Source organism: Telmatherina bonti, assembly GCF_933228915.1.
Source record: "Telmatherina bonti genome assembly, chromosome: 18".
Lineage (NCBI taxonomy): Eukaryota > Metazoa > Chordata > Actinopteri > Atheriniformes > Telmatherinidae > Telmatherina > Telmatherina bonti.
The window spans coordinates 23,874,561-23,894,547 of record NC_136616.1 but is presented as its reverse complement, the minus strand read 5'-3'; the positions used below and the strand labels follow the sequence as shown (position 1 = coordinate 23,894,547).

The 19,987-nt window shown below is 37.7% G+C and overlaps 1 protein-coding gene across 4 annotated transcripts in view; it reads left to right on the top strand.

The window, feature by feature from the left end:
• kcnip4a (potassium voltage-gated channel interacting protein 4a) overlaps positions 1–16,714 on the top strand; it is a gene marked incomplete at both ends in the record, with an annotated part of 160,585 nt that extends 143,871 nt beyond the window's left edge. For 3 of the 4 annotated variants that reach the window (XM_079257381.1, XM_079257383.1, XM_079257384.1), the window contains 7 exons: positions 5,653–5,777; positions 13,892–13,961; positions 14,401–14,471; positions 15,113–15,220; positions 16,332–16,436; positions 16,518–16,580; positions 16,667–16,714. In XM_079257381.1, coding sequence (XP_079113507.1) covers positions 5,653–5,777; positions 13,892–13,961; positions 14,401–14,471; positions 15,113–15,220; positions 16,332–16,436; positions 16,518–16,580; positions 16,667–16,714 — 590 coding nt within the window. Of the gene's footprint in view, positions 1–4,685; positions 4,786–5,652; positions 5,778–13,891; positions 13,962–14,400; positions 14,472–15,112; positions 15,221–16,331; positions 16,437–16,517; positions 16,581–16,666 lie in introns of all 4 variants that reach the window. The other variant, XM_079257382.1, reaches the window with a different exon arrangement.
• Positions 16,715–19,987: the final 3,273 nt, after the last annotated feature.

Genomic DNA, 19,987 nt, shown 5'->3' with positions numbered 1-19,987 from the left:
ATCACAACCATAGTGATAGAGTAATCCTGGTCTAGTGACAAGTTTAAACCAAGACTGTTAAGAGGCTGATAGACAAGACTGAAGAAATAGTGTCCTGGCTGATAAAAAGCACTAAGTGCATTAAGTAAATATCTACAGGCTATTATATGCTAGAATAAATTGTTAACCCTCTGGTGCATGGCTTATTAAAAATCAATGCCACCTTTTTTTTTTTAACATGCAATATTTTACTTCTATAGACATGTACAGTGACACTTTTTTTTTATCTTTAATGTTAGTGGACTTTTTTTTAGTTTATCTGTTCTATAGAGATATTTGTAAAATAATATATTGTGATATTTATACAACAGAAATATTCTTTAAAGATTGACCAATGTCATTATCTCATCCTTATTTATCACTGATGTAAAGTTATGAAATGCATATATAGATTTTTATACTATATTTGTTTGGTCTTCAGTGAGTGATGGTGTGTTGGTTGATCCTCCTAATGTCCACTGAAGTGGCAAAATTGCAAATTTACCATCTTCTCTTATGAATATACTCGAACAAAGCCTTTAAATTTGTGTCCACTGTAGTGAACATGATGCTTCAAAGGGTTAAAGTCATGAAAAAAAATCCTAGAATTCAAAGTAAAAATTCTGTTGAATTATTTCAAATCAATTATTATGCCTAAATCTACATTTTAGTGAATGTCTAAACTTGCTGTTTTTGCCAATGCGATCACTGCTTCATGTTTTATATTTACATCCTTCATCCTTAAATGGACTTGGACACAGCACAGCCCCATGAACTTGATGCCTTCAGATTGCTGGTTGGTTTTTATGACCATGACACAAACATACTATATTAGGACTGAAATTTTTTTTTTAGATAAGATCACTTTTTTTTAGCTACATTACAGTGGATTGGTTAGGTAATGTGAGGAAGTGCGTTCTGTTCATGAAGTCTATTTTGACACTTGTTGTTTCCATCAGCCATTTACGAGTCCCAATAAAATATAATAGGTTATCAAAGCATCTTTGATTTAGTGTCTCTATTGTCCTGTATGGTGGTCTTTATATTGCTGCTATTCAGTCATTGCTCATGGGTAAGTTGGACCTGATGTAGTTTTGGGTTTATAATTCAACAAATAAAATAATCCTATGTTAAAACTACTCTATGGAGATTTTTACAAGTAATATTAACAGAATATACTGTATGCTTAATGGGTGGAGTGGGGGTACTTCAAATGGTCTGACTGATATATGTTGACAGAAAATGAGTAAAGGCCAGCGAGTTTGATGATTAAACTCATTAAAATCCTTTCAAGCAGGTTTCACAGACAAAGCACTTGCAATGGTTAAAAACTACCATATTTAAACCTGTAGCAGTATGGCAATAACTTACAAAAAGCTTATCAGTTGGATGTTTCATTGACTAATACTGATATGGGCTGTAATAAATGAGATCTTACAAACTTATTCGGAATCAATTGAATGTGAGATGGATTTGATAGGACTGATTATGCCTGATTATGGTGTTGTCAATTTCTGTAGCTGTTACTGTGCACTAGGTCAAGGGTGAGTGCTAAATGGATACAATTACATTATTGACATATCGCAAAGTTGGCAATATCTTAACCCTGAACTACTCCCCTTTCATGATAAGAAATTAGACTTGCATCTCTTCTGCTGCTGCTCATAAGTTTATTTAACTGTTAGAACATAAGGTTCATGCTCAGTTTATTTTATATTGCACATTGAAATGGTAGCCCAAAGTACAGCCTTTGTGGCACCACAGTGATGAAGACACAACTAGGAGCTATGATGCACTGAAAAGCACATTTTTGGAAAAGGCATATGATGCTAGATAATAGGCAGATTTTGGATTCTGACTGCCAGTATTGCTGTGGACAAGTAAAGACAGGGGGCAGTGAAGTGCAGGGTTTAATCAATGCTAGTGTGTCCAAATTTGCAGTCATTACGGACAGTTTCATGCATATTAAAGACACTTTTCCCCCACCAAAGATCAATTTGATTTTTTTAATTTAAGCCAAGGGCTGTCTCCAGACCACCCGACGCATGTGTGCAGTTCTAAATATACATATACCCTCCTGCCACATCACTGAAACCCCAAGCTCAGCAATACCGTTGATGTAACTGTGTACTTCAGCATAAACTGACACAAGATTTATTGATTTAAGCAGCCATGTGCGGTGAAATGAAAACATTATAACCATTTTTATTAATCACATATTAACTTTGTTGCATTGCTGCAGTTGATTTAGAGCCTGTTAGGTACCAACCAACTTGACATTACCTTTTAGAAAAAGGAAGCCTTATTTATGGACCTCGGATTGATCAGTCCAGACTCAGTGTGATGGTTGATAGTTTACCATTCATTTTTTGGGGTTCAAGGACTTTCATGACTTTCTTGGCTTATAGTTAAAGAAGATACTCTGTGGTGGGTCATCTTATGGATAGCCCTGAATGCTATACTGTTTCCCATGGTAATTAGATTTTGCTGAGCGATTTTTCTTTGTTCAAGACCATCACAGGGCTCTCAGGCTCAATTTCTTGTACTGCTGCAGGGCTAAATAGTTACAGTAGCTTTGATACTCTGAGGTGGCTGTGAATTACATTTCTGATGAGCTGTACACTGAACTAAAGCCTCCAATTATAGCAGCTGTCACTCAAGAAGTTGCTAGTCATTTTTTTGTATCATAAAGAAGGCAAAAGTACAGCATGATAATATGTGCATGCGCGTAACCACAGTATAGTGAAATTAAGCATGTTTAGAGTTTACAGAATGTGCTTAGTCATACACTTGATTCTTCAGGACAACAGGACCCCTTTATGGCATTTAATAAACAGTTGGACATGTTGCAGTGGCAGCAAAATACAAAACTCTTTGATAAGGGGCACCTGGGCACAGCACGCGCAGATCACTGCATTAGCTCACACAATCTTGTCAGATCCATTTCGTCAATAAAATGAAAGGGCAAACATTTAGCAGACAGCCATGATTGCACGCATGCTCTTTTCCTGCCTGATTAAGCACTGTGTCACTCAAGTTCTGCTTTATTCCATTCTACAAATCTGTTTTTATTGCCCCCTTATTGGCTCAGCTTTTCATCGACAGCAATACTTTGCATTAGGACTGTGTCGTTGTCCCCACCACATTGTCCTTGAGCTCCAAGGTAGAAAGGATGTCTCTGTAGTGCAGTAATACTTCCAAATAAAGCCAATCTGCTGTCAAGACCAATATGTCTTCGTAACAAAAGAAACATCTGTCTGGTTCAGTCTCAGTGAGTACACATAGACATTTCCTCTCCACAAAGGTAGGAAGGGACTAAGGAGGTAACAAGAACAGATGAGAGTTTCATCCTCTAAATCTCAAAGTTATTGTGTTATCATAGACGGCAATATTAGTCGACCCTTCAAGGGAAAAGGATCAACAGTATCTTCCAGCTGAGGTGTTACTTTGTTGTTTTGAACACTAAGGCTTACTTGGTTTGCCTGCAATGCAATCAAATGTTCACACTGTACACCGTAGTGAAAAAGGCGTAAAAGCAGCGCCTCTTTTAAGTATTGATCATCGGATCAAAATAAATGAAAAACCAAAGATTTCTAAAATTATTTGACCAAAACAGCCCTTTTGAGCTGTAATTCTTCTCTTGCCCAACATTTTTGCTCTTTGGCTTCAGATTTATGGAACAATTTTCTCTGCTTCTCTATGATGTAATTGTTCCTGCAGTATCCCTTTATAGCCCAGGTTTATAGAGGCCTCCTACGACTCCCATCAACTCTCCTGACATTTGGTTGGCTGGTTATAAACATGCCATGAGCTTCACCTCTCGTTACCTGTAAGCACAGCATTGTGATTAATCGTTCCATGATTGACACATGGTTTGCAGCACACTGAGACTCATCTTCAGCCTGTGTGGCTGCTGCCATCGAAAGGACACTAAATCTGTCAGAACAGCCCGAAGTAGGAGGAGAAATGGGTTTTTGCACTTTGAGGACAGGGTGTGGCCTTGTTGCTGAAAGATTTTCATACTCGGAAAGCTGCTGCCAAGGAATCAAGAATATTTTGTGAACCATGGTAGACTGTTCATGTACAAAGTTTTTCTTTTTTCTTTTAACATAGTGGCAACAATTTTGTCAAACTGTGTGCTTTTGTGGAAAAACATGATGGTAGAGAACATATCCTTTACAATTGATGTCTGAGGCTCAATGAAGCCTTTTTATTGTAGCAATGCCAACAATGATTTAACAAACCCTCATTACTATAACATCCTTGGGCATATTTGCATCCTTGAATTAGTAGTAAGACCCCGTTTTGTATTTATCCTTCAGATAAATACAAAACTTGTTGACATGTTCAGGTTAGTATTTAACTCAGAGCATCACTAAGAATACAGCTCTGCAGAACAGCTTTATGTGATGTACCAGGATGTTGCCAAAAAGAAAAAAAAAAGACCTTTATCCTTGTCAGACTCAACAGGTCGTCTCTCATCTTCTTTTCAAACTGCCTTCTGCATCTTTTAAATTAATATGCTGCAAGCTGCTGTGTTGTCCTGAAGAACCAAAGAGATAGGCTTCTGAACTCAGATGGACCCTTACCTTTTACATATCCAGTTTCCTTGAATGTATCAAGGCTGTTGCCTGGGTAACAACAAGACCTGATGCTGTATTTCCCAGGTTACCCTCAGATTGTCCACAAGCGCGGGGTGAGAGCTCGACTCATGAGGCTCATTCCATGCTCCACAGGCAGAAAGCCATCCTCAAGTAATCAAAGCAAGTGGCTACTTCTCCATCTGTCTCTGATGTTGTCATTTTCTCTCGGTGGCTTTGTATCCTCACTCAGCTTCAAACATAGTTGCTTGAGTTGCATTTCAGCTAAAAGAGTAACTTTCAGAAATCTTTAGCTGTTGCAAATGAAAGAGAAATACATGTTGAATGTATGAAATTATACCTGGATTTGTGTTTATTTGATCCAAAACATATTTAAAAATTATACATCATTTTTCTATTGAGCACACAAATAGTGTTTTTAACTAAAATGATAAAAAGATATATGTTAAGCAGCTGGTTTTTTTTTGCTGTATCCAATATACAGCATTTGCTCCATTGCAAGAGGTTAACTGTGATTGGCTGAAAAATTTAGCCTTCTTTGCTGCTAGGTGCAATGAAACCTTTGATGCTAATGAGGCACTTAGATGGTGTGTCACACTTCAGGTATATTAGAGTCAATACGGTGCTGCGATGACAGCGCAGTCAGGGACAGTGCACAGACAGTGTCATCATTATAGGCCCATTAAAACCTTCCACATGGTTCAGCTGCGCTCCCTCCCACAAGGACCTGCGATGTGAGTTCACAAAAAGTGCTAATTACATGTGATGACATGTTTGTTGTGGAAAATAAATGGGATTTTTGTTTTGCTTTGTAAAAGATTAACAATTAAACTAAAATAATAACGTAGAGCAGGACTCGGGTACTGATTTGCTTCAGTTGATTTTGTGAAGTGTTTGCCTCAAGAACAAATGTCTCTTTCAGTTTGATTAGTTTTCTCTGAAAATTGGAAGTGAGATTTCTTAACTCCCAGTCTCTGTAAGGAAATATACCAGCATCCTGTCACATCTGACCTTCTTCCTTTTTCCTTTCCAGACAGCGTGGAAGATGAGCTTGAACTTTCGACAGTCCGTCATCGTCCTGAGGGCCTGGAGCAGCTTGAAGCACAGACACGGTTCTCCCGTAAGGAGCTGCAGATCCTTTATCGCGGCTTCAAGAATGTGAGTGACATGCCCATTGTGCAGCCTGAGCACCATGCATGAGCTTTTATCTGTTTATTTAGGATTATTCATTCCAATTTTCCAGTTCTATATGCTGAAGATCCTGAGGAATTCTTTGAGTTAGTTACATTTTGCTTTTAAATAATACACTATCATGCATGCATATTGTTCACTGTGCCAGGGATAACTGGGTCATCTTGAACCAACAATGGAGGATGGTTAATGAAGAATGCAGGTCAAAATTCCAGATGATGCCTCATATAAAACCATCTCACTTCATTGACACCTGTGGTATTGGGTGTATTGAGGTGACTCAGCGATGGTCTGACAATGGCAGAGGATAATCCTGCCATAGTGGAACTCTCATTGGGCTTTTGTTTCCTGTTGAACCTGCGCTGAGCTCCAGCCAAATCTCTGAACAAGCCGACCTATTAAGACTGCTTCCACTGGAGACAGGAAGAGTTGAGAAGTGTACTATTGAGCTTTATAATTTACTCAGAACTCTCTGCCGTCTTCTTCTTAAGTAGACAGTGTTTAAATATATTCTTTTTTTTTTCTTTTCAACATGCAGATTTTACATGTTTATATTAAGCTATATTAGCAGGTTAGCTGAACGAATGGTAGCTCCAAGTGATTGATAAATTAGACAAGTTGAACTGGAACAAAACAGTCAAGATTTTATTTACAAATAACTTAGCATTTCAGGTTTTACTTGGCAATGCTGTGACCTGGATATGAAAGAAGGCTTTGTCAGTCGTATTGGCCTTTCTTTGTTGAATACCAGAAAAATGAAGTCCAAAACTTAGTTATTTTAAATCGAGTCTTAAAACTTTATTTGCCAGTTTGTTGTGAAGAGTTTTTAAATTTTCTTTAGAATATATTTTCTCATAACTCTAATGACAGTGGTGATAATGACATGGTATTTTATTTTAATGTCTGTTTGTGTCCTATGTATCTCAGAATATGCATTTCATTGTTTATTCCTGTCTATTTTAGCTTTTTTTTTTATTTTATGTTTTTTATTTTGTATCATTCCTTTCCTTCTTTTTTCTTATTTCTTTTTATTTCTTTTATTCTTGTATTTTTTTATTCTTGTTATTTTATTCTTATTCTTTGCTTTGCACCTTGCTATAATAATGAGTTTTATTTAAAGCAGTCTTGCACATGAAAAGTCCTCTAAGAAGTTTTTCCATGGGCATAACTCACATAATAAACTCTGCTGCTAATCCCACAAATGCACTTTACCCACAAATATGGCTTCATTTAATTGGAAAATATGCACGTTTTCTACAAATATAAGATTTATTGCCTGTTCACAAACTGATCTAAAAGATCAGATTGTTAACATGCTAATGAAATTCACTTCAAGTGCAGTTCCTGAGTTATTCTGTGTAGCTACATGTTGTTGGGGCAGAGGCCTAAATTGGACCACAAAATTACAGTTTTCTGATGGCTTTTGTCCATCTGAGTCCACAGTGTAGATTATGTTATTACTGCATGGGTCACATTGCTTGTCTGTGTCATGTCAGTGACATTGGCTGAATAAAATGGAGCTTTCAGGCCTGAATGACAAACAGAAGCAGGCTGGGTTCCCAGTGTGAGAAGTTTGTCCTTTTGTCCTTGATGTTCAGTGTTTTGTAGCACATCAAATGCCTTTAATGCAGCTGGAAAGACAAGGTCACTTGTCTTGACAACAGACCTTATAACACAGTCCCCTGGAGCACAGGTAGTCAAAGAAAAGTTTTCAGTCGTAGATGTGGAAATGGGTCTGATGGGGACTGAAGCAAGACCTCTGACTCTGACCTTAACAGTTTTGATAGAATCTGTTGTTTCATAAATCCCTTTTACCCGAGGCCACAGAAAACAACATGATATTGTCCTCACGTCTGTGTAAACCTGCTGGGCTTTCATAGTTCACCAAAGTCACTGACTGAGCAACAGATTAAGATCTTATACTCTGTGTTCGGCCTGTGTGTGCAGCCTTATCTAATTCTCCATGTCACTTATTGCTGCTCCGCTTCACGGGTCTCTGACTGGAATTTCATGGCTGGCCAGCTTTGCGTTTCACACGCTGTATTTGTGATTTTCCTGATCATGAATGACCAAAGTTTATAAACATATCCATTTCATTTCTAAGGTTTCACTCAAAATGTGCAGAATGAAACAATATTCAGGGTCACATAAGAAATCTTTCCCTGACTGTTTAACACACTGCATGCCCTGCCTCGTGCAAACTCTCAGGTACTTTTTCTCTGCATTTTGATATTGATTCAAAAGATGTAACCAAGCAAATATGGTTTGTTTGTAAACACGTCTTTGGTTTTGTGTTATCACCATTTAGTCTATTATGATTGTTGATAGCTGTTACTGTCCATCTGTGTGGAGTTAATTACACGATGTTTCCTTGCACTGCCACAAACTAAAGGTTGACTGTTAAACACTCATGCTTTGCTCTGTTGCAGAACATAAACAAAGTGCTAATTAACAGAAGCTGCAGCAAACAAAAAACTGTGTTTGTGTGTGTGATGCACAAACACTGGAGAGCTGCTTTACTCTCAGGATTAGGTTTTTACCAAAAGATTTCCCCAGTTTTAGATATAGATGGTTTTCCTTTCATAATAATTATAAAGTAACTTAATAATTCTTTTTTTCACAAATGTATATGAAGAAAATTGATACCATAGACTATTAGTCATCATTCAGTCCCAGCCACTTTATTTTTTTATTTCTGATTTTCTTCATGTTAGATGAGATGAGATGCTGTTCCTGCGTTCAGTCTGCCTGGCACTACATACATAACAAAGCAGCCTAAAAAGGATCAAACCTGAGGAATAGAAAAGAGACCTGAAGAGCAAGAGTGACCAAAAAGAAATATAGTTTGTAGAAATCTCAGTACTCGGACCACGTCCCTGACTACTGGCTCTGCCTCTGGTGGTCTATACCGTCCATAATACATGCTGATATATATACCCTGATGCAGGGGTGTCAAACTCCAGTCCTCGAGGACCGGTAGCCGGCAGGTCTTTGTTGTTTCCCTCTACCAGCACACCTGACTCAAATCAAATGGATCCAGCAGCTTCTTGTCAACCTACTTGTTAATTTCAGTCAGGTGTGTTGGAGCATGGAGACAACAAAAACCTACAGGATACTGGTCAAAAATTATGTAAAACAACAAACACAAACCGCTTTAACATCAAAACATTTCTTGCAATCACAGTGGACAGTTGGATTCATATGTTTGTTTGTCGTTTTGGGATGTAGCCTATAACATAGCACATCCGAAATGTGCATCAGTATACAAAACTTTTATAGGCCATTATGGTACACTAACAGAGGTTATGGAAGAAATGGCTGGTTATGCGATCATTTGTAGTCAGGATTTAAGTGGGGAAAAAAAAAAAAAAAAAATTTACCTGAAACGCAACCGTTTACTGCAACTAAAACAGTAAATTTACTGGAAGATGCAAGTTTGCTCTGGAGAATTGTAAACGACTTCTCACATGCACGTTGAGTTGGAGAAGAGCATAAGGGAGAGTAGGAGTGTTTCACACTAAGAAAAACAGTTGGGGGGGGGGCTTACAGTTCAAACTAAACTTTCTTCCTCGCTCATGGTTCAAAGCGGTGCAGAATGAGTTAGAGCTCCTTTATGGCAAAACAGACGGGGTATTTGTAGTACTTTAATGACTTCCTACAATGTGAAAGCACCCAATGCTCAGACATATCAGTAGAACTTGATATGACTCAACAACCAAAGTTTGAGTCATCAGGTTTGAGACCTATTTCCAGTTTAATTGAAAAGACAGGATAAATCTGACCAGTATCTGACCAACACAAGATAGCTCCTTAATTTCCTTTTTTTTTTTTTTTTTTTTTTTTTTTTTTTTAACAGATTCCAGTCTGAAATTTAAAGGTCCAATATACACTAATATGCTTTTACCAGAAGGTAGGATTTCACTCCTACAAACTGCCTGATATTTTTAGCTTATAAACCTGTTGTAGACACCATCCTGGCACTTATACACCAACTCACACCACTGTAAGAGCAAGTTGAGTTCTGGTGGATAACAAACTTTCTTTGCCTTGAGAAATATGCAGAAGGACAGAGTTGGACTATGAGTCCCAGTTAGCCCTTTTTATTTTAGACAGTATTTGAGTTGTTTGAAAGTCTGCTGCTTTGGCTGTGTTTGTTTTGTCTAAGCTGTTACTAAACAGCTCCACACATTAGTTTCCTGAAGTTTCACCCTATCAGGAAATTTAATTAATTCACTTGTTCCGTATGTGTTAAGTGTCGACCAGAGCAACATCAGCTTTAGTCATTTAAGATTAAATCAGCAAAGTGTTTGAAAAGGAACAAGGACAAAATGCCTCCTGAAGCCGCTGCACGTGTAATCAGGACATAATTTCAGTTTACTCTAATGACAATGGCAGACATAACAATCAGCTGCTGTTGATCTTCAGTGGTAATTAGGAAATGTTTGTTTGGTAGTTAAATAAATTTAGTGAACATACTAAACATCTGCAAATTATCATCACTCATGTTAGCATTCTGAAGTTCAGTTTAAGACGTCACTATGTCCTTATTTTGTCATAAACAGGTAGACTTACTGGTAAGTGAAGAACAGCGCTTTACTTTATGAAGTTTACTGTTGTCTGTGACTGTGACACTGAGGGGGACAGTGGCTGACTGTTTGTGTCCACTGATGGCGGTGTGTTTGTATCAGGGAGAAACACTGCATGCACAGAGACTGGAGGAGAAATGACATGCTGTCATGGCAGAGGAAACACTGGATTTTATTGCCAACAACTAAAACACAGTACATGTTGGTGAACAGTTGTCAATCTGACAGTAAATTCTATATATCCATGTTGAGAGAAGTGAGGCAGTGCTCATGCTGAGTTTCTGGCAAATTTCAGAGATATAGTGAATTGTAACATCATTTGCTCTGATCAGGGCAGCGTTATGGCCAGCAAATAAAGATCGCTCAGTCAGTAACAAATGGATAACATACGCGTTGTTCTGCAGCCGTAAGTAATTCCAGCAAAACTTTGCCAAATATCTGACAAAACAGAAAATGAACAGCCTTTATAAAAGATTAAAACTATTTCTTCACCAATTTTATTAACTTATGGAAACAGAATTATAATGTAGAGTCGGGTCTAATGTCGTCAGTCCAGACATTCAGACTGCTGTCCATATCAGCAGATACAAAGTAATTATAACCTGCCACCTAACGTTGCTGCTATAAGATGGTGCAACATCACCACATTACGCTGTACTTTACATTCTAGTCGTTGTGTGTGTGTGTGTGTGTGTGTGTGTGTGTGTGTGTTTATGAGACAAAGGAGAGTAGAAAACCTTCTTACATGTCCTTTGAAACACAGCAAGCCTGTTTGAAATTAAACAATCACGTTTTGCTTCAGAACAGGTGTCAAATAGAAATTTATTGTTTCCAATAATGTGGCATCAGATTGTCACAGGAATTTCTGTGAATCTTACAAATCTCCTCCTACTGGGACAACGGTTTAATCTCTCATCCAATAATCCCAGAGAAATAAAAACCAGTGGGCCTTAACAGTTGTTTAATCTTACATATTTCCACAGTTGAAAGATATTTTCACAATGATCCAGTATTACCAACCTGTACATAATATGTTGGTGTTTCTTTTCTTTTTCATAACATTTCACACAAGTTTCAGAAAGGGCTTTTTTTCTTTTTCTTTTTTTTTAGCTATTCTTGCATGTGGTTAACATTTTTAACTTCCTCTTTCTCTTGGGAATACAGACAGATGTCTTCACATTTGCTTTAACCCTGTGTTTGCTATTTTTTAAACATAATGCTTTTCAAAATCATCCATTTTGGGTGTCATCCACCTGGAAAAGAAATTTCCAACAGCATCACCTCTGTTGTTTAAAATATACAAGTTATGGCACATTCCAGTTGGGCATTTTTCAAGAACAACAGCTTTTCTCTTAAAGCTTTTTAGTTGTGTAAAAGTTACCAGGAACTCTGCACTTCCACCGTTTGGGCCAATTACTGTACAGCTCCATGCAGGGAGATCATGGGCTTTGAAAGGGAAGAGAAAAGACCGTCAAATAAAAGTACAAACAGTTTATAGTGTCTGCAGTTTGGACATATAAAGAGGATCTACTTCCTTCGTAGTTATAAGGACTATTTCTTACCTTTCAGATTGTTTTTGGCAGGTTGTTTTTTATTCTTGTTCTTAAAAGGGTGATAGTGGCAGTAAAAAGCTCCATTTGTACACAATATGACTTCAGACTGGTTTAGTCCAAAATGTTTGGAGATCATTTTGTCACCTTTTCCAGTCATGCAATTGTTTAATTAAAAGAGCATCAGTTCAACTCATTATTATCCAACTGACTAAAAGGACCAGACTCTTATTTCACCTCAAACAAACAACTGATTTGAAAGGTTTAACACACTTCTGCTCATAATGTCATCTTTAATAAGGTTCCTCACTAAATTAATAAGCAAGTGCAACTCATTTGTTTAAGTTGGTTGGTTTTAAAGAGTTTTGCAACATGCATAAGTCTGATGGGTCTTTTTAAAAGTTCATAATGATACACAACTATAGTATACTCTCATACTTGTAAAGGTCACTGTAATACTCTGTATGTTTACCTGTCTGGGGTTTTTTTTCTCTTGAATTAGAGATCTATTCACATCATTGTGTTTACTTTATCTTTGATTTAAAATACATCTTGCTGTAAGATGATTTTCCAAAATAGATAACCCAGTTCAATATATGGCTGCTGCTTTGGAAATGGCCCACACAGATGAAGCATTAACTCTGTTTCTCAGTTCAGTTTCATATCTGAGTGCAATGCAAACTCGCACCAAGAGAGAAAAAATGTAATCTGCAAAACTGCCTTCTTCTACTTTCATCGCCACACGCTGCTCTGAGCAAGGTCATCGTCAACATCTTTTTCTCTGAAAAGAGACAAAAGTGTCCTTCTTTGAGCCGTTACATAAGTCTCTTCTAGTGAATGCGACCAGACAGCCCCCACGTGTGGGTGACTTTAAATGACTGTGGATAACATCTCTGTTCAGGCGTGGATGGCTTGCAGTTGAATGCCACCAAGTCAGCTCAGGTTTTTGGCATTTAGCAAAGGCTCATGTTTCACACCTTGTCGGATCTTTTGTCCCCTCAAAATAACAGTCAGCTGTACATAAGTATATCTGATGATGTATGGAAGTTAGCAGAAGGTGCTGTGAATTCCTCCTCTAGTTACACCAGATTGTTCTCATATTCTCATTGTTCAGTCATTTTCAGGTTAGACAGTACAGTGAAGAAAAACTTTCCAAAATCCATCCTAATATTACTGTAGCATGTGATAGATGTTCCCATAGACCTTGTAATTTATTGCCTATGTTCTAAACTACCGCAATCTTTCTAGACTGGTCATTATACATGGACAAGACAGTGTCATTAAATCCTGACTGTGTGATTTACTATTTCTATTGAAGCTGGAGAAAATTTAATTGAGACATTGCATTGAAAAGTTTTACTCTCACTGGAAATCCCAGCTGAACTGTGTTAATAAGCATTGTGCTTTGAAAAGTTTCCATGATTGCCCCCTCCACCCTCACTCTCCCCGCTTTCATTCAGGCTGTCTAAGCAGCCTGATAACCAATCAGTTGAACCAGTAGAGATGCAGACAACAAACAGTTTACTTTAATTAGTTTGGTTTAATTAAATGTGTATAATTTATGTAAGATTGACCTTGACATTGTATATGCAGTTAAGACAGCATTAATTATGTTTCTTTTGAGCTTTTTTGTTTTGTTTTTTGTATTCTATATGTACTTATCAATTGTTTGCATATGATTATTTGGAGTTTGTAGGTTTCTTTCTTTTTAATCGGCGGGCTTCGTTTGGACATGTCCTTGGAATGAATGGGGAGAGGGTGGTTAGAAATGTTAAATGTAGCTTATATGTAATATTCACTGAAATGGAAGTGATTTTTTTCATCTAATGAAAAGCATTTGGCTGGTAATTACAGTATAAGTGTGGAAGTGGGAAAAAAAAATCCAGAAAACTGGAGTTTTTTCTATCAAGGCATGCAGGTCATTTTGTGTCCTTCTGTCTTTTAGGAATGTCCTAGTGGAGTCGTCAATGAAGAAACTTTCAAAGACATCTACTCGCAGTTTTTTCCACAAGGAGGTCTGTTCTCAGTTCTTTGCTTTCTCCAGTTTCCACTTAAAATAAGTGCTTAAAGTTGACTTTCCATCACATAATGTCAGTGGTCGTTAGAGACATGTAGAACAATAGTTTGCTTGAGTTTCTCATTGTTGGCTTTCATCATTATGCAACAATTCAACTTGAAGGATAAAGAAAGAAAAACATGAGGAGGCTTTGATTTATCAGCTCAGCCAGAACAAAGCCACACTCGTAAACATAATTTCAAACCACAAAGGAAACAATAAAAGTTTTTCCCTCCAAACATTTTCTTTTTCTCTCTGATCTTCAGCTCAGATTCTTTGAAGTTGTACAGAAAAGCAACAAAAAGACTTTATGTTTGCAGTACTGCTGTATGGCTGGACTGTAATGATCATAGATTCTTTTTCTTTTTTCTTTGGTTTCATGCTATTTGTTTTCATAGATGCTTCAACATACGCACATTTCCTCTTCAATGCATTCGACACGGATCATAATGGCTCTGTGAATTTTGAGGTAAGCAGAATTGCATTATGCTGCTTTTGTCAAACATGTTGGATTGATAAGGCTGACAAAGAATGAAACACTTGCTTATATGTAGGTTCCACAACTACTAAAGGATAAGAGCAAAAGTAAAGATGCATCTGTCTCATAAATGTCCAGAAAAACAAAGTCTTTTCAATGATGAAGTTGTGCAGTCCTGAGGCATCCCACCAGGGTATTGTATAACATGCAGCCTCAATCGTTTTGATTCAGCCTGTTGGAGTTTACTTGGGATGGGAGCAACTTTTTATTAATATTTATAAAGGACACATATTTGCTTATTAGGACAGAAAAGCTGCTCTTATGCCAAACTAAAGCCCCCCTCCCCCCTGGTTTATATGCAGTCCACTCTGCATAGAAACATGTGGATTCCCTGTGGGCCTACACAAGCTTTCTAATTATTTTAATAATGAGTATTTCATATTTATAGTATCTTAACTCTTGCTGTTTCATCACTCATGTCTAATTAATAACAGGCTGGTACTGCATGCTTACAGAAATGTGGACTCGTGGGAAAATGCTGCATATATTTCTCAGACCTGGTGTTTGTACAGTAATGTTGATTTTCACTGGAATATTTGGTATCATTTCAAATAAATGCTGTTTCCTTGCAGGATTTTGTCATGGGCCTTTCTATCCTCCTGAGAGGCACAGTCCATGAGAAACTCATCTGGGCTTTCAACCTTTATGACATTAATAAAGATGGATATATCACTAAAGAGGTATGTTCCAATGACAGGAGACCGAAACATGAAAATATCTGCAGTTTAGAAAGAAATTAAGAGAATTTCAGGAAGTGAAACACTGAAAATTGACAACATTTAAGTGGACAGGAGTTGAATCAGGCTTTCTTACCTCATTGTTGAGTCACACACAATATCACACATTCTGGGGAGTAGCATGAATGCCTTACTTCTGCAGTTCATACTGATATCCCTGTAAAGAAAGGAGGATTCTTAATACTAAAAAGCCTTCAAAGTCCAAACTGGAGCTTTTCTTTTAAACGCAATTTCACCTGAGTGAATACACCCTTTCAGCACAGCCTGCTACAAAGACTGATTGTGTTGCAAATTAATTCAACATCCATCCATTTTCTTAACCGCTTAGTCCATTTAATGGTCATGGGAAAGCTGGAGCCTTTCCCGGCAGTCATTGGGCGAGATGCAGGGTACATCCTGGAAAAGTTGCCAGTCCATTGCAGGGCCAGCACAGAGAGACCACGCACACACTCATTAACCTAACAAGCATGTCTTTGGACGGTGGGAGGAAGCCAGAGTACCTGGAGAGAACCAACACATACACGTGGAGAACAAGCAAACTCCATACAGAGAGACCACTGTTTGAACCAGCCGAAGCTCAGACCAGCGACCTTCTTGCTGTGAGGCCACAGAACTACGTTACCATGCACACGTTGCCTTAAGATTAAACTAAACTGATCACAATTGATTTTGGGACTGCAGAACAATGTACAAAAGATTAGAATATCTGGACTGAATATCAGAATTTGATCTGTAAATGTTCTCATCATCAAACAGCAGTCCTTACAGGATGACTATGTGCCTGATATTGAGTGAGTCCTTTTTATGTTCCCAGTTTGTCCTGACTGGTCTGTAAAAATGTGTGGGTATGTGATAGATATGATTTCAATGGTGGGATGCTGATTTTCCCAGTAGAACATTAAACTGAAGTGGCTGATTAGCTTTACATCCCTTTCAGTGTGGATTTTCCAAAAAGCAGCCAAGGAAATTGTTTTTTCTTTCTCCTAAATTAATCTCTGTAACATCCACCTCTTTTGTTTGCCTTTATGTCCTGTCTCCCTTTTGTACGTCTCAGGAGATGCTTGACATTATGAAGGCCATATATGACATGATGGGAAAGTGCACGTACCCTATCCTCAAAGAGGAGACGCCTCGTCAGCATGTAGAAGTATTCTTTCAGGCAAGTGTGTGTTTTAGCACATAAGGGAAAATCCCTCTTGGCTTGTTTTTCATCTTTCCTTTTTTTTTTTGTCTCCAACAGAAGATGGATAAGAATAAAGACGGAGTGGTAACCATAGATGAGTTCATTGACTGTTGCCAAAACGTAAGCTGGATCCCTGACACATCTGCTTTTACCACTGTTGGCTCAGCTTCATTGTTGTTCATTTCATTGTCTCCTTTTATCTCCAGGATGAAAACATCATGCGATCAATGCACCTCTTTGAAAATGTTCTTTAACTTTTGGCCGACTGTGGAGTCTTTGGAAGAGAAAAGCATCTTTAGCATGGCCCAATTACTGATTTGGACTCATACTGTGTACAGTGTGCTATGCAGACTTTTGACCATAGATAAAATATTGTTCATTACTGTGGGCCACAATTAGAAATAGATTGCATGGTGAGAACACTCTGGAAGCGTCACACTTAAAAAAGTTTATTGGATGCAGTTGGTTGGAAAAAAAAAACTGCTGGAAATTAATAAAAATAATTTTAAAAAGTCTTTATTTTCACATTGCGAAGTATCTGATTTCTGCTGTTTGACTTGATTTAAGTAAAACATTGAAAAAGAAACTTTGAAATAAACATAATGGACAACTTAATCACCAGTTTCCTTTGCAGCCTTGTTTTATTTACTGCCATAAGTGAGATCACTGTGAGTACATAACATCTGTAATACTGAGTGTAGAATGTGAGCCGTCACACCTGCCTGGTTTTACATCTCAGTCTCTCTCGGTTCCAGAGTGTTCTGATCCAAATGATCGAACCAGTATGATCTGTGTCTTGTCCTGCTTTGAAGGAAGTATTTAGGGTAAACAAGCTTACATTGTACCATTTTAACTGTATATACTATAGATACAGCACTAGATAAGACTTCTATGAGGAACTTTTCAACTTCATTCATGTTTACTTGCCAACTAGGATGACTCAACACAAGGATTGTATTGATGTCAATGTCGGACCATAACGTTGATGGTTTGTCTACTCAAGCACACAAGTAGCTAGGTTTACCATCCAGAATATCTTAAACCATGATGTCTTTGTCATAAGAGAAATGCTACTTTCTGTGTATTTATTCAGTCATTCATGTATATTTCCTGTAAAGCTTCTATTAACATGTTTTTATTTGGGTTTCAAAGCACTGTTTTAAGAGTTTTCACAAAGAGAAGCCTTGGAGATTATTTATATGGTTGTCATTGTACAAAAGATTGTCAGATGTACAGTATTAAATCTAAATTCACTCTCGGGTGGATTTCCAGGTCTTTAGATTTGTTAATGAAATTCACTGTTTTATTAAGAGCAGGCAGCAAAGTTTGGTTGATAATTGAAAAAAACTGTATTATGCTTTGGTATTTAAGTTTTCTGATGCTGCTTGCTGTTTTCCCTTGTCTGGGGGATGACATTCAGCTGTCCACACATACTCAGCATGATTGACACCAAATAGTGACAGGAACAAGGCATGCTGGGTAAAAGTCTTGTTGGGTTACTTAAAGAAGTGTCTGGACATTATGTAACATTTGTTACTGTTTCCAGCTGATCTTTCCCTGTCCTTCTTTTTCCCATTAGCGACTTAGATTTTAGAAGCAGGAAGGATCCAGCAAACTAACCGGAAGAATGAGGTATACTTGACAATTGGTTCTTTTATGGTCAATATTTTGATAAATTCGACAGTTCATCATGTCTATCAAAGTGTTAATTCTGTCCAAACATTGACAGTCACGTTCACAGGCATCCAAAAGTCTCATTGAGGCATGTTTAATTTAGTAAAGAAACTAAGACATTTTGTTTGTGTTTTTGTGTGTATTTTTCTTGACAAAAGCATCGGACTTGCAATGTTTTATTTCATATGCGCTTTTTGCATGTTGTGTTGATGAGCTGGATTTAAAATGCAGGCGTATGATGATTAAAGAACTGCAGGGAAACTGATTATTTGTTTAAACAGCTTTGCAGGCCTAGATGAAGCAATTTTACTTTTGTAATAAATTATTTACTTAAGTGAAAAATAGAATTTCCATAAGAAGCAGATAATGTTTTAAAACAGAGATTGAGAGTTTTAAATAAGTCAACTTCTGCCCCCCTGTGGTGGCTGCAGGATACTACATTAAGGAGGAGCAACGTTACTTTGGGGGGGAAAAAAAAAAAAACATCAAAATGGAATAAATGCTGAAACAAATCATTGAACATATAAAGATATTTTTCATTTATTTTATATAGATTTAGTTATTTATACATTTTATATGTAATATCTACCATCCACCCCGCCCATAGATGCAGATGGTCACCTGGGAGAGCAGCCAATCAAAACCAAATGACACACGCTATCCATGTCATCCATTCAGTTCTGACAGTTCTATGTGGTGATTGGCTGAGGGAGATTGGAAACTCTGCCTTCAGAAACAGCCTTTTAGTGGATGTTATCCTTCTAGTTAACTAACTCCGTCTTCTTTAACTAAACTGATCTATACACAAATGCAAGTGTCGAAATATAAATTACATATATCAGGTAACAAAAGTGCGCTTGGTCAATATTTTCTCAGTTGTGACTATGCTGCCTTGTAGTTCATTTTCTTTTTTTTTGGAAATTGTTTATTTCCCTTTGAAATGATGCCACATTTGTGAAATAAATCCATTAATGTGACTAGCAGCGAGTATGTGGGTTGTAACTATGAAAACTTTCCAGATTTTCTCTGCCAATGTCAAGTAACTTAATCTATTATTGGGTGGTGTTTGTTGGCATTTGACTGTAATCTGAAGAAAAAACACACATGGGTAGTTTAACAATTTATGAATTACACCAACAAGATCCCCAGTAACATGTAAAGAACCGTAAAGATCCACAACACCCTGGTATGTTCTCTTCAAGCCGGTTATCAGACTGGTGGCTCTGCTGTAGGATGGCCTCTCATTGTTTACATGAACAGCAAGTCTGTGGTGATTCTTTAGATTAAAACTGCAGGCAGACTATTTCATCCTCTCCACCATCAGAAACACTCTGGAGGCAGTCTTTGATAAACCCCGCTCTCCGAGGCCGAGTGCTGTCATCTGGTATGATAGTTCAGTCCCAGACTGTGTGGATGTGGGATTGACACTGGCAGCAGAATCTCATCTCCTGATGATGTGCTTTGTTTTCCCAGTGAAGGAGATGCTGTCCCACGCCATCACACTGCCTCCATCAGATGTTATCCTATTTGTGCAACAATCATAGCATTGTCCACTTCTCCAGATCAGTGAACTGCTTGTTGCAGATGCCAAACGACCACTTCATCATGGTTCATATTCACAAGCGCAACTAATCAGTTACCATTCAGGCACCTGATTGTCAGAACCTGAAGTACCAGATGATCAAAGCAAGAGTCAATAGCAGAAAAAGCTTTTTTGAAATTGGCGGAGAATATTTGGCAAATTGTTCATGGGGCAACCAATCTACTCTGCTGCTCATCCCCAGATGCATCTTCCTTACAAATATGGCTCCATTTAGAGTGGAAATAAAAAGATTTCACAACAAAGCACTGTC